General features: G+C 46.8%; 1 protein-coding gene across 1 annotated transcript in view; it reads right to left on the bottom strand.

The window, feature by feature from the left end:
• The window catches only part of WASH1 (WAS protein family homolog 1), a gene marked incomplete at its 3' end in the record, with an annotated part of 12,948 nt that extends 4,457 nt beyond the window's left edge, over nt 1–8,491 (bottom strand). Inside the window, exons 1-3 of the mRNA XM_008949061.1 lie at nt 8,415–8,491; nt 3,644–3,755; nt 2,881–3,027 (exon numbers count right to left, since the gene is read on the bottom strand). Coding sequence (XP_008947309.1) covers nt 2,881–3,027; nt 3,644–3,755; nt 8,415–8,491 — 336 coding nt within the window. The remainder of the gene's footprint in view (nt 1–2,880; nt 3,028–3,643; nt 3,756–8,414) is intronic.
• Between the last annotated feature and the right edge of the window lie 3,343 nt (nt 8,492–11,834).

Raw genomic sequence — 11,834 nt, 5'->3', positions numbered from 1 at the left:
CAGCAGCCTCAGCACACTGAATTCATAGAGGGGTGCTTGAATGCTCAAATTCCCCTACCTGGGGTTTGGCACCTGGCAGGATCAGATCCCTAAGGATGCTGCACTTCCAAGCATTTTTGTCCCTAACAGCCTAAGCCTACAGTTAAAAAGATACAAAGTCACCCCAGTTCCTAACTTTAATTAAGCACACACTCTTACAAAGAGAATTGGGTTGACAAACCAGAAACTCCATTGCTCCCATGTCATGACGTGCTGAGGCTAGCTGAAAAAGCACTTGAGGATTAGCAAGTGCCAAAAACCCAGTTCAGCCTCCTCATGCCCTTGGTAGAGGCAGAATCCACAAGGACGTGCCAAGTTTCTGACAGTTTTGAAGCCTTGCAAGGTTACTCCATCAGTGGACTGTAACTTTTGTTTGGACCTCTTCCCAAGTCCAGGTAGACCACATCTCCCACCTTGTTTTCCAGCCTCCTGAGGGGCACATGCAGCACCCAGACACAGGTCCCACTGCAAAGGCAGTGCCCAGTGCCTGAGAAGCTCCACAGGGCTGCGGCCAACTCACTGTTCAGCCCTGCTTAGCTGCCACCACAGCAACGTGCAGAGCAAGCCGCTTTCCAGGCTTTCCACAAGGACACAGTTTGTGGCACTCTTCCTCATCAGTGCTTACCTTACAAAGCTAAATGGTGTCCTCTCAACAGCTGAGTTTTCACTTGCATGGGGTGTGGAGAGGGAAAGGAACATTTCCCAGAAATAAACATTTCCCAGATAAAACTGCAGAACCATGCAATTTCCAGCTCAGCTGCCTCCTCCCCAGAGCACAAACCCTAAGCGCTGAACACAGGCTGCCACCGCTCACCCTCAAACTGACAGGAGGAGAGCTTTCTTTCCTGGTGGGGCATGTCTGCAAAGTTAGCAAAGGCTACCGTGACTGCTCCCAGCAAAGAGGCCCTCATTAGAAGTGAAAACAGGCAGTGAGCCTTTGCTGAAAGCCCTGAATAATTGAGGAAGGCATAAAGGCAAACATTAGATTTCCCTCTGTCGCTTTTCGTTACTGCAAGGCACATCAGGCGCCGTGCTCAGCCACGGCTGAGGAGGGCCTGTCCCCCAGAACGTGGTCACCAAGCCCCACTCAGCACACCAGCTGCTCATGCATGCGTGAGCTCGGCGAGAGTAACAAGACTGCTGCATGAGGCAGGGTCAGCAAAGCCAGAGAAAGATCAACAACCCCAAGGGAGGGCCAAAAGATGGGTCACAGGAAGGAAGGAACAGATACAAACATCCCTTTGGGCCAGCAACAAAGTCCTCTTGGTCACAGAGGGCAGAATGTGGCAATGGTACAGAGGTGGCCCGGGACAGGGAAGAGGAGGCATGGCAGGCAGACGGCAGAGGCCGTGGGGAAGGGTGCGCAGAGCCCACTGGAGCCAGTGGGCCAGTCAGATAGGCACACCCTTTGGTCTTTGCTTTTAGCAACTGATGCTCTTCTCAATCCCCTCCCTGTGTGAGAGTCTGTACATTGGCACCAGACCTTCAGGGGGGGCGAGCATCTTCCCTGTCCAGTCACTGCCTACCTCTGCTCCCCGCTTGCTCGGATGAGATGGGGCCACCAGCCAGGTAGCACAACTGTAATCAGCCTCCTCTGGCTGGCCAGCAGCAGGTCCCACACAGCTCTGCCCTGTGCCACTGCCAGGGCTCAAAGGAAGCATGAACCTTGCTTGAGTTTGCCAGCTGTCCATTCAACCAGCAATCCTGCTTCTTTGGCCTGGCTGAAATATTCATAACCACCCTGCTGCCTGAGGTCTCAATTCCATTAAAACTCAGGAAAGTTTACTGTGATCAATTATTCAGTGCCAGCTTTATTTTTGGGCCAAGGCACACAAGGGTGAGCAATAAAGGCTCCTTAGGGGTGGAAAGCAGGGAAGTTGTCAGGTTGATCCCTAACGTGGCAGGAACAGCACATCTGCTACTCCTGGCACAGCACACACGCAGCAACTTTTGAACTTCAAGCACAGCAACTCTTCCTCCTGTCCTTCCAACCTCTGGGGATGGTGACCCAAATTGTTGGAGAATCCTTTGGTAGTACTTCCTTCCAAACCCAGCACTTCTCAGAACTCCCTTACAAGCCCTTCTCTGCTGTTCAGTGCACTGGCTGAAATGGAACACAATACTGCAGGACCTCCTTCAACACCACCGGCTGTAGACATCAGTGCTATGGGCACACACTTGGAAGCCCCAACTGTGATGGGTACTGAGAGATTCAGCTGCTTTGAAGGGCTCACACAACACAAAGGAGAAGCAAAGCACAAACAAAACATGTGAAGAAGCAAAATTATCTTCTCCAACAAGACCTAAAACTTAGCTGGGAACCAGGGAGGGACAATACCCAAGTGCAACACTTTCCTGGGACAGAGAAGTACTCTAATGACTCCTTTCCCTCCCGACACACTCGCAAGCATTTACCTTTCCCTTCTCACCACTGCTTCCATTAGAGCCATCAGAAACTATTTTTCAAAGAATTCTGACCCTGATCCCAGCTGCCTTGCTGTGCCCAGCCGAAGCCTGAGGCCAGCCAGCAGCACCAGCGGCACGGCCGCGGGGACTGGCGGCATTTCAGGAGATGGAGCTGCTCGCTCCGGAGGGCTGGCAGCCAACAGCCACCCAGAGCACTCAACCACCCACCAAGGTCTCGCAGTGACACGGCCCTCTCCAGCTGGCAGCTCCGCAGGCTTCCCAGCCTGACCTCACGTACCCCCACCAACAGGCCAAGCTGAAAAGATGTTTTGCTCCCAGCCTATATCCTAAAGCCCTGATCTACCCCATCAAAAAGACTGACAGCCTCCCAGCTTCTCTTTGCTTGTTCATCTCATGGGATGTTCTCCTCCTTACCTGCAGAGCCTTCTCATCCAGCACTCGGTGTTTGCTCTGAATCCTGTGTCTTGGCCATTTCTGTTTAGCTGGGTCTTCTGCACCAGCAAAAATTGAACTGTACTCCTGCAGCCGTTCAGGGGCTGGATACTTGGCACTGGAAAATACCTGTGGAGAGACAAGGAGAGACTGAAAAATCCCAGCAACTAGGCAATCCTACGCTACAGAAACAGACAGAGTAGGGTAAGCACACAACCTGTGCTCTTGGTAGGAATGGACAGCCTTGGAGTTGAGGCTCCTAAGAGCTACCTGTATGGGCCAAATCATGCATGGACTGTCTCTGGAGATCACAGGTTTCCCACTGGCAGGAAAGGAACTTGAAACACTGTACTAAATGGCTCAACAAGATTAAGATACACTAGGGGAGGCTCTCTAACAGTAGCTTTCATTCAAACTGCCAAAGTGTCTATGAGCCAGAAGTGAGAGGGTGTTGGGCTTAGCCCAGCACATGTCTTTTCTCTTTCTCAGGGAGAGGCTGAGGCAGCAACTCACATGGGCCTCATAAGGCCAGGAGCTGTGTGGCTCACAGGTATACAAATCATCAACCGGATGAGTCAGGAAGAGTACTCTCATCGGAACCCTGCTCAGCAGCAAGGGATGGAGAGGTGTGCGGGCAGCAGCTGCAGCAGCTCAGCACCTGATCTTCTCCAGAGCTGACACCAGGAGTAAAGAGAGAAGGTGGAAGGAAGAAGTAAGGCCATGCCGCCTTCACTGACATCACTACCTTAATAGCCTTCTTGCTGCCCTTTATCTTCTCAATCTTCGCTTGGGCCAGTGTCACTCTCTCACCAATTGCCTGAAGCTGTGCCCGGCTGGTCTCCACCCGCTGAGAGATCCTAGGAGGCAAGCACCTTTCTTCAGATGAAGAATCCAGAGCCAGAGATTTTTTGGCAACAGCCAGTGCCCAGGCACTCTGTGGAGAATATGCACCTCAGTGGAATGGAGATGGACATAGAGAGACGGACAACTGCAGCTTTATGGTGACACCAGAGTGCCATAAGCCCTGTGCCTCTCTGCAGGTACTGCTGACAAGAGAGCCACAGCCAGTTAGAGACTGCCAACATATTCTTAATAAAAATGACTTGTTAAAAATGAAACGCATGTGCAAGGCACGGGGTATTCCACACTACATGACATCAAGCTCAGCATATAAACTAGGGGGAAAGCTGGCCAAAGTCCAGTGCTTGGGGACTGGCTGGGCACCGGTCAGCTGGTGGTGAGCAATTGTTTTAATTTGTATCACTTGTCTTTTCTCTTTTTTTTTTGTTATTTTCCTTTTAATTACTATTATTACCATCATTAAATTATTAAACTGTTCTTATCTCAACCCATGACTTTTCTCACTTTCACCCTTCCAATTCTCTCCACCCCCATCCTGCTGGGCAGGGAGTGCGTGAGTGGCTGTGTGGTGCTTAGCTGCCAGCTGGGGTTAAACCACGACACTAGATCAGTATCAAAATGCTTTGGGACTGAGGTGAAAAGGACTCTGTGGCAGCAGGGGATAGTGGTCACTGGTTAGGTACCTCTGTGTACACCATGGTGACATACTCCTTTCCCACAGGGCTTACAGCAGATGTCTTGCAGCCAGGGGCACGACTGAAACTGCCAGCATGTCGTGCAGTCGCTACCATGCTGCAGGAACTGTCACACAGGTTCAAGCAGAAGCTAGCAGGGACATCAGGACCATGCACCATCTACAAGTAACTACAGAGGCACCTTCTCAGAAGACGCCTTCCTTCCTCACACCTAACTCACAGGTTCTCTCTAACTTCAAGCTCAAAAGCTGAAAATTGTTGTGAATCTTCCCCTTTTCAGTGAAGCCAGCAAAGAGTATTTTTATGGCTACACAACCCATTGGGAGAGATAGCACTCCACTTCAGCAATGTTTTGTGGCAACGAGTTCCATCGGATCATTTCGTGCCTCTAAAAATCACTCTCAAGTACTATCTTTAAATTTTACCAAAAGCCCGTTTGCTTTTGAGAGTTCCCATGCCTTTTTTTCCTCACTCTAATTCCTTTCAGTAACAAACTTGACATCAGCAGTGATCCATGATTCCCATTTTCAAACTGTACCAAACCCATCTTTTCAACTAAGTATTTTCACTTGGTGCAGCCCATTACAGCACAGAAATGGACTCCACTAAAGCCTGTCTCACTCCCCCCCTCAACGCTGTAGGTGGTGAAAAAGAAGCAAGTACAAGCTGTTATCTTTCTGAAATAACCCCACTTCTTTCTCCAAAAAGCTTTAAGTGTTTCTGTTTGATTATAGCTATGTTCCCTGCTTCTTGGAGACATGAAAATCCTTCCCTACGCACATGGAAGGAGAACATGCAGCTTGTTTCTACATTACTCTTTTTGGAGTGAGAGATGAGCAAAACTGAACTTCATGAGAGTCTCCCTCTCGGAATTATTCTGTTTCCCCATCCCTTTACACACAGCCTAACAGCCTGTATTTTGTACCAACGCTAGGTAGAAATCTGCTCCTGATCTCCTTCCTGCACCCTTGGTCTCTGTGGAGTTAAGTCCACATCAGTTACACACTTGATAGGTTCTCAGAGTAGTTTCTGTTGTTCCTTTCAATGCTCATTTCCTAGCACCCATCTAGAGCAAATTTCATGTGTCAAAGAGCTGTCCCCTTGCCTTGTTTTGTTCAAGTGTGAGATGCATCTGAAGGACCTAAATCTTCCCTAACTGCCCTTCCCCAGTACATTTGCCCACCTCACAGTTCACCTCTTTTCTAGATGCTTCATAATTTCATTGATTGACACTATTTCCAGTACTGCTCCTGGGGGCATCTGACTATTTTTACTTCTTTCAAAGTTGAAAAAATTGGTCATTTATTTCTGCTTTACTGCTCTCCCTCAAATCAATGATGCAATTTTCCCTCTCACTAGTGAGTAGACACCTCTCCTAGAAGGACTCAACAAAGCCTTCCTGAAGCTCCAAAATAAAGTATCAATTGCCTTTTAGCCAGCACCCTACTGATTTCCAGAAAAAATTATCAGGGGTGGACAAGGCACACATTTCTCTCCCAGAAGGAAGTATGAAGCAAATAGTTATGCAAGTTCTGTCCTGGAAACCAGTAACTGTTCTCCTCCCTTCCACTCCATGACTGTGAGTGGGTGAAAAGAGGCAGTCAAACACTTCCCTCATGCTCTTTCCTGTCTCACTTTATTTCCCAATGCTTCACCAGGTATCAGACTCTTCCTTTCCCTTCCCACATTCACTCTTTCATTAGCTGTGAAGAAGCAAAGGGGTCCTGGAATCCTAATCAGCCTTACCTTTCACCTCTAACCACTTCCACATCTAACATTCGTGCTCTCAGACACAAGACTTAGGAGAGGACTGGTGCCTCAACTCCCTTTACATCCCCACCAAGCGCAGGCAGCGTGTTGGCTACTACAAAGTGCTTTTTGGTTCTACAGCATTAACACCTCCCATAGTGTGTGGGCAGGGTCAGGGGAAGACCAGACAGCGGAGCACCTCTCAGCCCACAGCACTGCACACATCTTCCTCATTTAGGGTTTGACAGAACCTCTCTTAAAAAGGAATCTTCTTTCAAACCAGAACATGGCTGGCAATTATTGTGCCCTAGCTGCAACAGCAACAGTACAACCAGAAGGGAAAGCGAGAACGCATCTATAGCTTCATCCATCCCTCCTACCCACCAAATATTCCATTCACCCATAAAATGATGACACCAGGCAGACAGCCTGCTCCAGGCACAAGTCAGGGAAGTTGTCCAGTGCCAGCTCAGGTGTTTCAAATGATGTTGGCTCTTCTCCCAGGCACACGGTACTTCCTCCTGTGATCTCCTACGCTAGGATTTGACAGGCCAAATCCCACTGACCTTAGGAGAGCTGCCAAAAATCTTCGCCTGAGGTGGTACAGATGCAGGCCCACAACACAGAAAGAAAACACACCAGTCTACAGAATTAATTTATTTGTTGCTGAACTAGATAACTATGAAAAAAATTATTAAACCCCCTCAATCCAACTAATCCAAATTCCATCACATGTACAGGCTCCTAAAAGTGCATGAGTGTTATGCATGTGCAGTTCAAGAGAGAGCTGCATGTGTTAGTTAAGAGACAAAGTACTGTAATGATACTGGAAAACTACATGGAAAACCCCCTCGCATTCAAGTGTTCTCCAGCAACTTCTGTGGAAACTGAACTTACTCCATTAAGTCAACTGGTGTTTGTAAAAAGGAAACAGGAAGGGATGGAGAGGGCTGTTGCCAATGATTTCAGGAGCAACGCATTTGAAGTAAGCTGTCATTCAGACCTCAACCTCCATTTAAGAAGGAGTATGTTACCAAGTGGTGTTTGTTTGAAAGGCAATTCCAATGGGGACAGGAGGGGTAAGTGTTAATAAAATGGCCCATTACTGCCTCTCACAACCCTGTGCTCAGACAGCCAACACCACCATCAGCATCTGAGCCTACCCTGCACCCGTCCTATTAGTCACTGCTGTGTTATTTTGCTCTCGGTGCTCTTTTCTGCTTGAGAAACTCCTGCAGTTAGATTCAATGTGACTCCAGAGTTGCAAAGAAGCAGGAGGCTCCAGCAACAAACCCCCCGCCCCCCTTCCCTGTTAGGCAGGATGGATGCTTCAGGACAAGTGAAAAGGGGCCTGAGGAAAAAAGGAGGACACATCACCTGTCTTCACATCCTGGGCACTGAGCCAAACCAACCCTCTCCTCTCCATGCTTTTTTTTTTTTTAGGAAGTAATACATGTGACAGATTAAATCTATCTAGTGGATTATCTCTTAATCCATACAGACATTTATTTTGGATCTAAGCAGATATTAAAGCCAATCTTTCAGCTGCTTTGATTCAAGCTTTCACATTTTTTTGTCCCTCTAAAATCCTTTTGCAGCCAAGCCCCCTGCACCTCACCCACAACTTAAATCTTGTTTCTCCTGAAGCCCTCATCCTGCTGCCTTGAGCTCCTCTCCATTTCAGAGGGAACTCTTTCCAACACCACAGTAGGTCCCAGGAATACTTCCTCCCACCTCACTGCCTCCCTCGCTGGCCCCGTATCCACCTGTATCCATGGAGCAGATCACATCCCATCATGTCCATATAACTCCTCTGACAAATCTCACATTCACCTGGCTACTGAAAGAGTTCCTTCACTCCATCTGTGTCTTCCCATGGGGGAAAAATTATTCCTATTGGAAAAAGATTTTAAGCATTAGGAATCTGGCAATCAGGATACTGGACACTGCCTGTCAGTTGTCAGCACTGGCAATAATGCTAGACTTCTAAGAGGGTTTCCAAGCACTCCACAATGTCAAAAAGAACTGTGGTTTTTATAGCCTGTATTTGCTAGGGATCAAACAGCATCAGGAAAAAGTTTAAAATCAGAGCAAGTTTAAAGGCAGGCTGACAGATTCCCAGAAAGGTGGGTGAGAACAAAGTGGCAAAGGTGGCAAGACAGAAGCTGGAAGCAAGCAGCACAGCAGCAGGAGACCCTTCGCTGTCTATGCTGAGAGTACACATCACCCAAAAGTGACAGGGATGACAGAATTTGAGAAGTGGGAGAGAGAAGAGGCAAACTCCACATCAAGGTGAACAAGAAAGGCAAGGCAGCAGAGGCTGGGAGCAAACCTCTCTAGAATACCGAAGAACTTCAGTTTCATGTCTCAAGTACAAAAGTAAGCGATCAACCAAGGAGAAAGAACATTACAGAGCAGAATGAGAAATGAAGTTGCACGGGAGGAGAAGGAAGCTGAAGTACTAAATTATTTTTGCCTTAAATGAGGACTGCATACATCACAGCAAGTCAGGCTTCTGGTCTCCTCCCAGCTCAAGCTCCAGCCCTGAGAGATAGGAGGGGGATGCTTGGCATTGCCGTTCTAAACTTCAGGGTACATGCAGTAAATTTGTTCTATAAAACCTTGGCTTTTTGCCTAAAAGTCAAGCTTCTCTTTTTTTTTTTCCTTAACAAAGTGTGCTTTTATTAAATTCCTCCCTTACTGCAGAAGGCATGAATTAGAAGGGATGGCATTTATGGTTCTTGTACTTTATTACATCTCCAGACTCTCCAAGAGGCTGGTGCTGGAGCAGAGTAATGAGGGAAGATAACGCTGCTGGCTGCCATTTGTCTTTCCACAGCACTGGTGCCAAAACCAGCACGATACCACTACACCTCTAGAAGTTGCAGTGGGTTTCCAAAAGTGCAAGAACCACTGGTGAGGTGAGGAGAGACAAACTCCCATGGGAGGGAAGACATCACCCCACAATGAAAGCAGCAGCAGAAGGTGGTGCTAAGGAAGCTAAATGTTTATCTTTCTTCTGAGGCTATGGAGCCCTTTCCTGGCACCCACAGGTACATCACTGCTCTCTTCTACTGTATGCTGCAGAGAAGAACATTACAAACTTTTTCAAGTTTTAATTTGTCCAAGAACCTTCTTGAAAAAAGGCCACAGCCTTTTATGGCTCCTCAGGCTGCTGAAGTGTTGGGGAAACATCAATGCATCGCCTCTGGTACCTGTAACTCAAGGCTTTGATGCACAATCCACTTAGGCTGAAGCAAGCCCAGAGAGCTAAGCTAGAATATCTAAGCATGTTCTGGCTGGCAAACCAAGGGTAATATTTTATGAGGCACTAGAGTGTGCTTTACCAACAGCCTTACTGCACGTGGATGTTGCTACACACTGTGGTGCCCAGCTCAGTCCTCATGCAGCAATGACCAGCTCTGAGACAGACTGTGAGAAGCCCAAGCCCCACTGTGCCCACTCCCACACAGGGCCTCTGCCCCAGCAGCTGGCAACACTGCAGAATTGAAATGGAGAGGGCAAAGGAAAGGCTGCTAAGACATTTATGGGTTACGGTGACCCAGGGAAGCATTCAAAGCCAGTTCACCAAGCCAATTTGCCTCAAAGGTTTGAAAGGCAAAAAAGCAAAAGTGAATGCTTTTATAAAAAGCCAAATAGGTTCAACCACTGAAAGAAAGATCAACTTGATTGCCTTCTGCTCTTCTTTCTCCATACTTAAAGCAGTTTTTAAAGTCTTACTTCATGTCTGAGTAAGTGTAATCAGAAACTTGTCGTACATCATCTCTGACAGAAAGAAATCCCAAGAGAGACAGTGTAATCAACGTTCCTTCCTCCATTAAAGGTTTGGGTATTATAGTAATTAATGTTTATCACACTTTGATTGCTCCTTCAGTCTGATTTGCAGCTGTTTCAGCATTCATGTATTGTCCCGCTCCTGTGATGCCAAATGGTTTTGCAGACAGGAGGGTGATCAAGGTTGCCAAGTTATCCTCAGCAGGATCTGGCATACATCACTCTCCACAGGTCATGTTCTCACACAAAAAACATTTCATTTTGATTTTTAATCCCTCATTTCACAAGGTGCTCCTGCTACTGTGAATTAAGCTTATGTAAAACTGGAAACTTAGAGTTTTGACCTATCATCACAGTACTCTCCTCCTTCTTCCACTGCAGCTTGTTGTCCTCCCCAGAAAAGCAGCTTTTTTTTTTTTTAGAAAAGTCACAAACAAGTTCTTCTTTAACATACCAACCTTCTTACTTGCCTCCCATCACTGACTGATCTGAAAGTAGACATGTTTTCCTTATTTTCAGAAGAAATATATACTAAGTAGAAAGTCTGTATTTGCAAATAAATGACAATTAGATCTTCTATTTAAACTATATGGGCTACTTTTGGTCAAATTACTTCTCCGTTGATAATGTTAAGATATATAAACACAAGAGGTTTTACCATCATGGTGACAACTTTTGGGAAGGATGCTCTAAAAGAAACCATGGGAAAAAATGGTTCTTCTATCAGTACTGCTGGAGTTTCATAGGTGACCTTCTGAGTTCCTTCACTGGCATCATGGGGGCAGAGACTGAACACCACCATGGAACCGCCTCCCAGAGCAGCAGCCACAGAAACAGTCTTAACACAGCAGGTATTAAGAAAATCCTAGAAAGTTTGGGTTCAAAGGGAACTTTAAGACCATCCAGTCCAACCTCCCTGCAGTGAGCAGGGACATCTTCAGCTACATCAGGCTGCTCAGAGACCCATCCAGCCTGACCCTGAATGTCTCCAAGTATGGGGCATCTACCACCTCTCTGGGCAACCTGTGCCAGTGTCTCACCACCCTCACTGTAAAAAATTTCTTCCTTAAATCTAGTCTGAATCTCCTCCTCTTTTAGTTTAAAACCATCACCCCCTGTCCTGTTGCAACAGACCCTACTTAAAAACACTATCCCCATCTTTCTTGTAGGCCCCCTTTAAGTACTGGAAGGCTGCAATAAGGTCTCCCCAGAGCCTTCTCTTCTCCAGGTCGAACAACCTCAACTCTCTCAGCCTGTCCTCATAGGAAAGGTGTTGTAGTAACTGGTACTAGTGCTATTAACTAGTAAAAATTACTGGTAAAGTACTAGTAACTGGTTTCTTATCTATATAGCCTTCACTCATCCTTGCAAAAGTCTCACCAGCATTTACTCATGGAAGCTCGATCTTTAGTAGTAATAGCCTTAAGTGCTTTGGTTGAGGGTTTATTTTTTTTTTTCTTCCTTTTTTTTCCCCCTTTAATCGCTTTGGAAAGAAAGGCTAATCCTCTTTGGGCAGAATTTTAAAAGACTGTCAGAAGTAAATTTTGATTCCATGTTGCTTGAAGTTATGGATCTGATTTGGCAGATGGCTTGAGAAGGTGTTTTGGCACATTGTAACCTTAAATTAATCAACTCTGTACACAAACATTAGATTTCTTTTTCCCCCATCAAAGCTCCTTTCTCAGAACAGCCAAAGATCTTCCTCTCTGTCCCAAACAAACAGAAAATGTGTATCACCACACAGAGTCAAAGGAAAAAAGCAGTGAAGAAATGCTCAGGGGATGCTGTGGTGAACTGTATCTGGGGCCGGGAGACCTAACACTTTTAGAAAGGACT

Source organism: Merops nubicus, unplaced genomic scaffold (genome assembly GCF_000691845.1).
Source record: "Merops nubicus isolate BGI_N331 unplaced genomic scaffold, ASM69184v1 scaffold23470, whole genome shotgun sequence".
Lineage (NCBI taxonomy): Eukaryota > Metazoa > Chordata > Aves > Coraciiformes > Meropidae > Merops > Merops nubicus.
The sequence above is the reverse complement of the archived record's forward strand: the minus strand, read 5'-3'. Positions and strand labels throughout refer to the sequence as shown.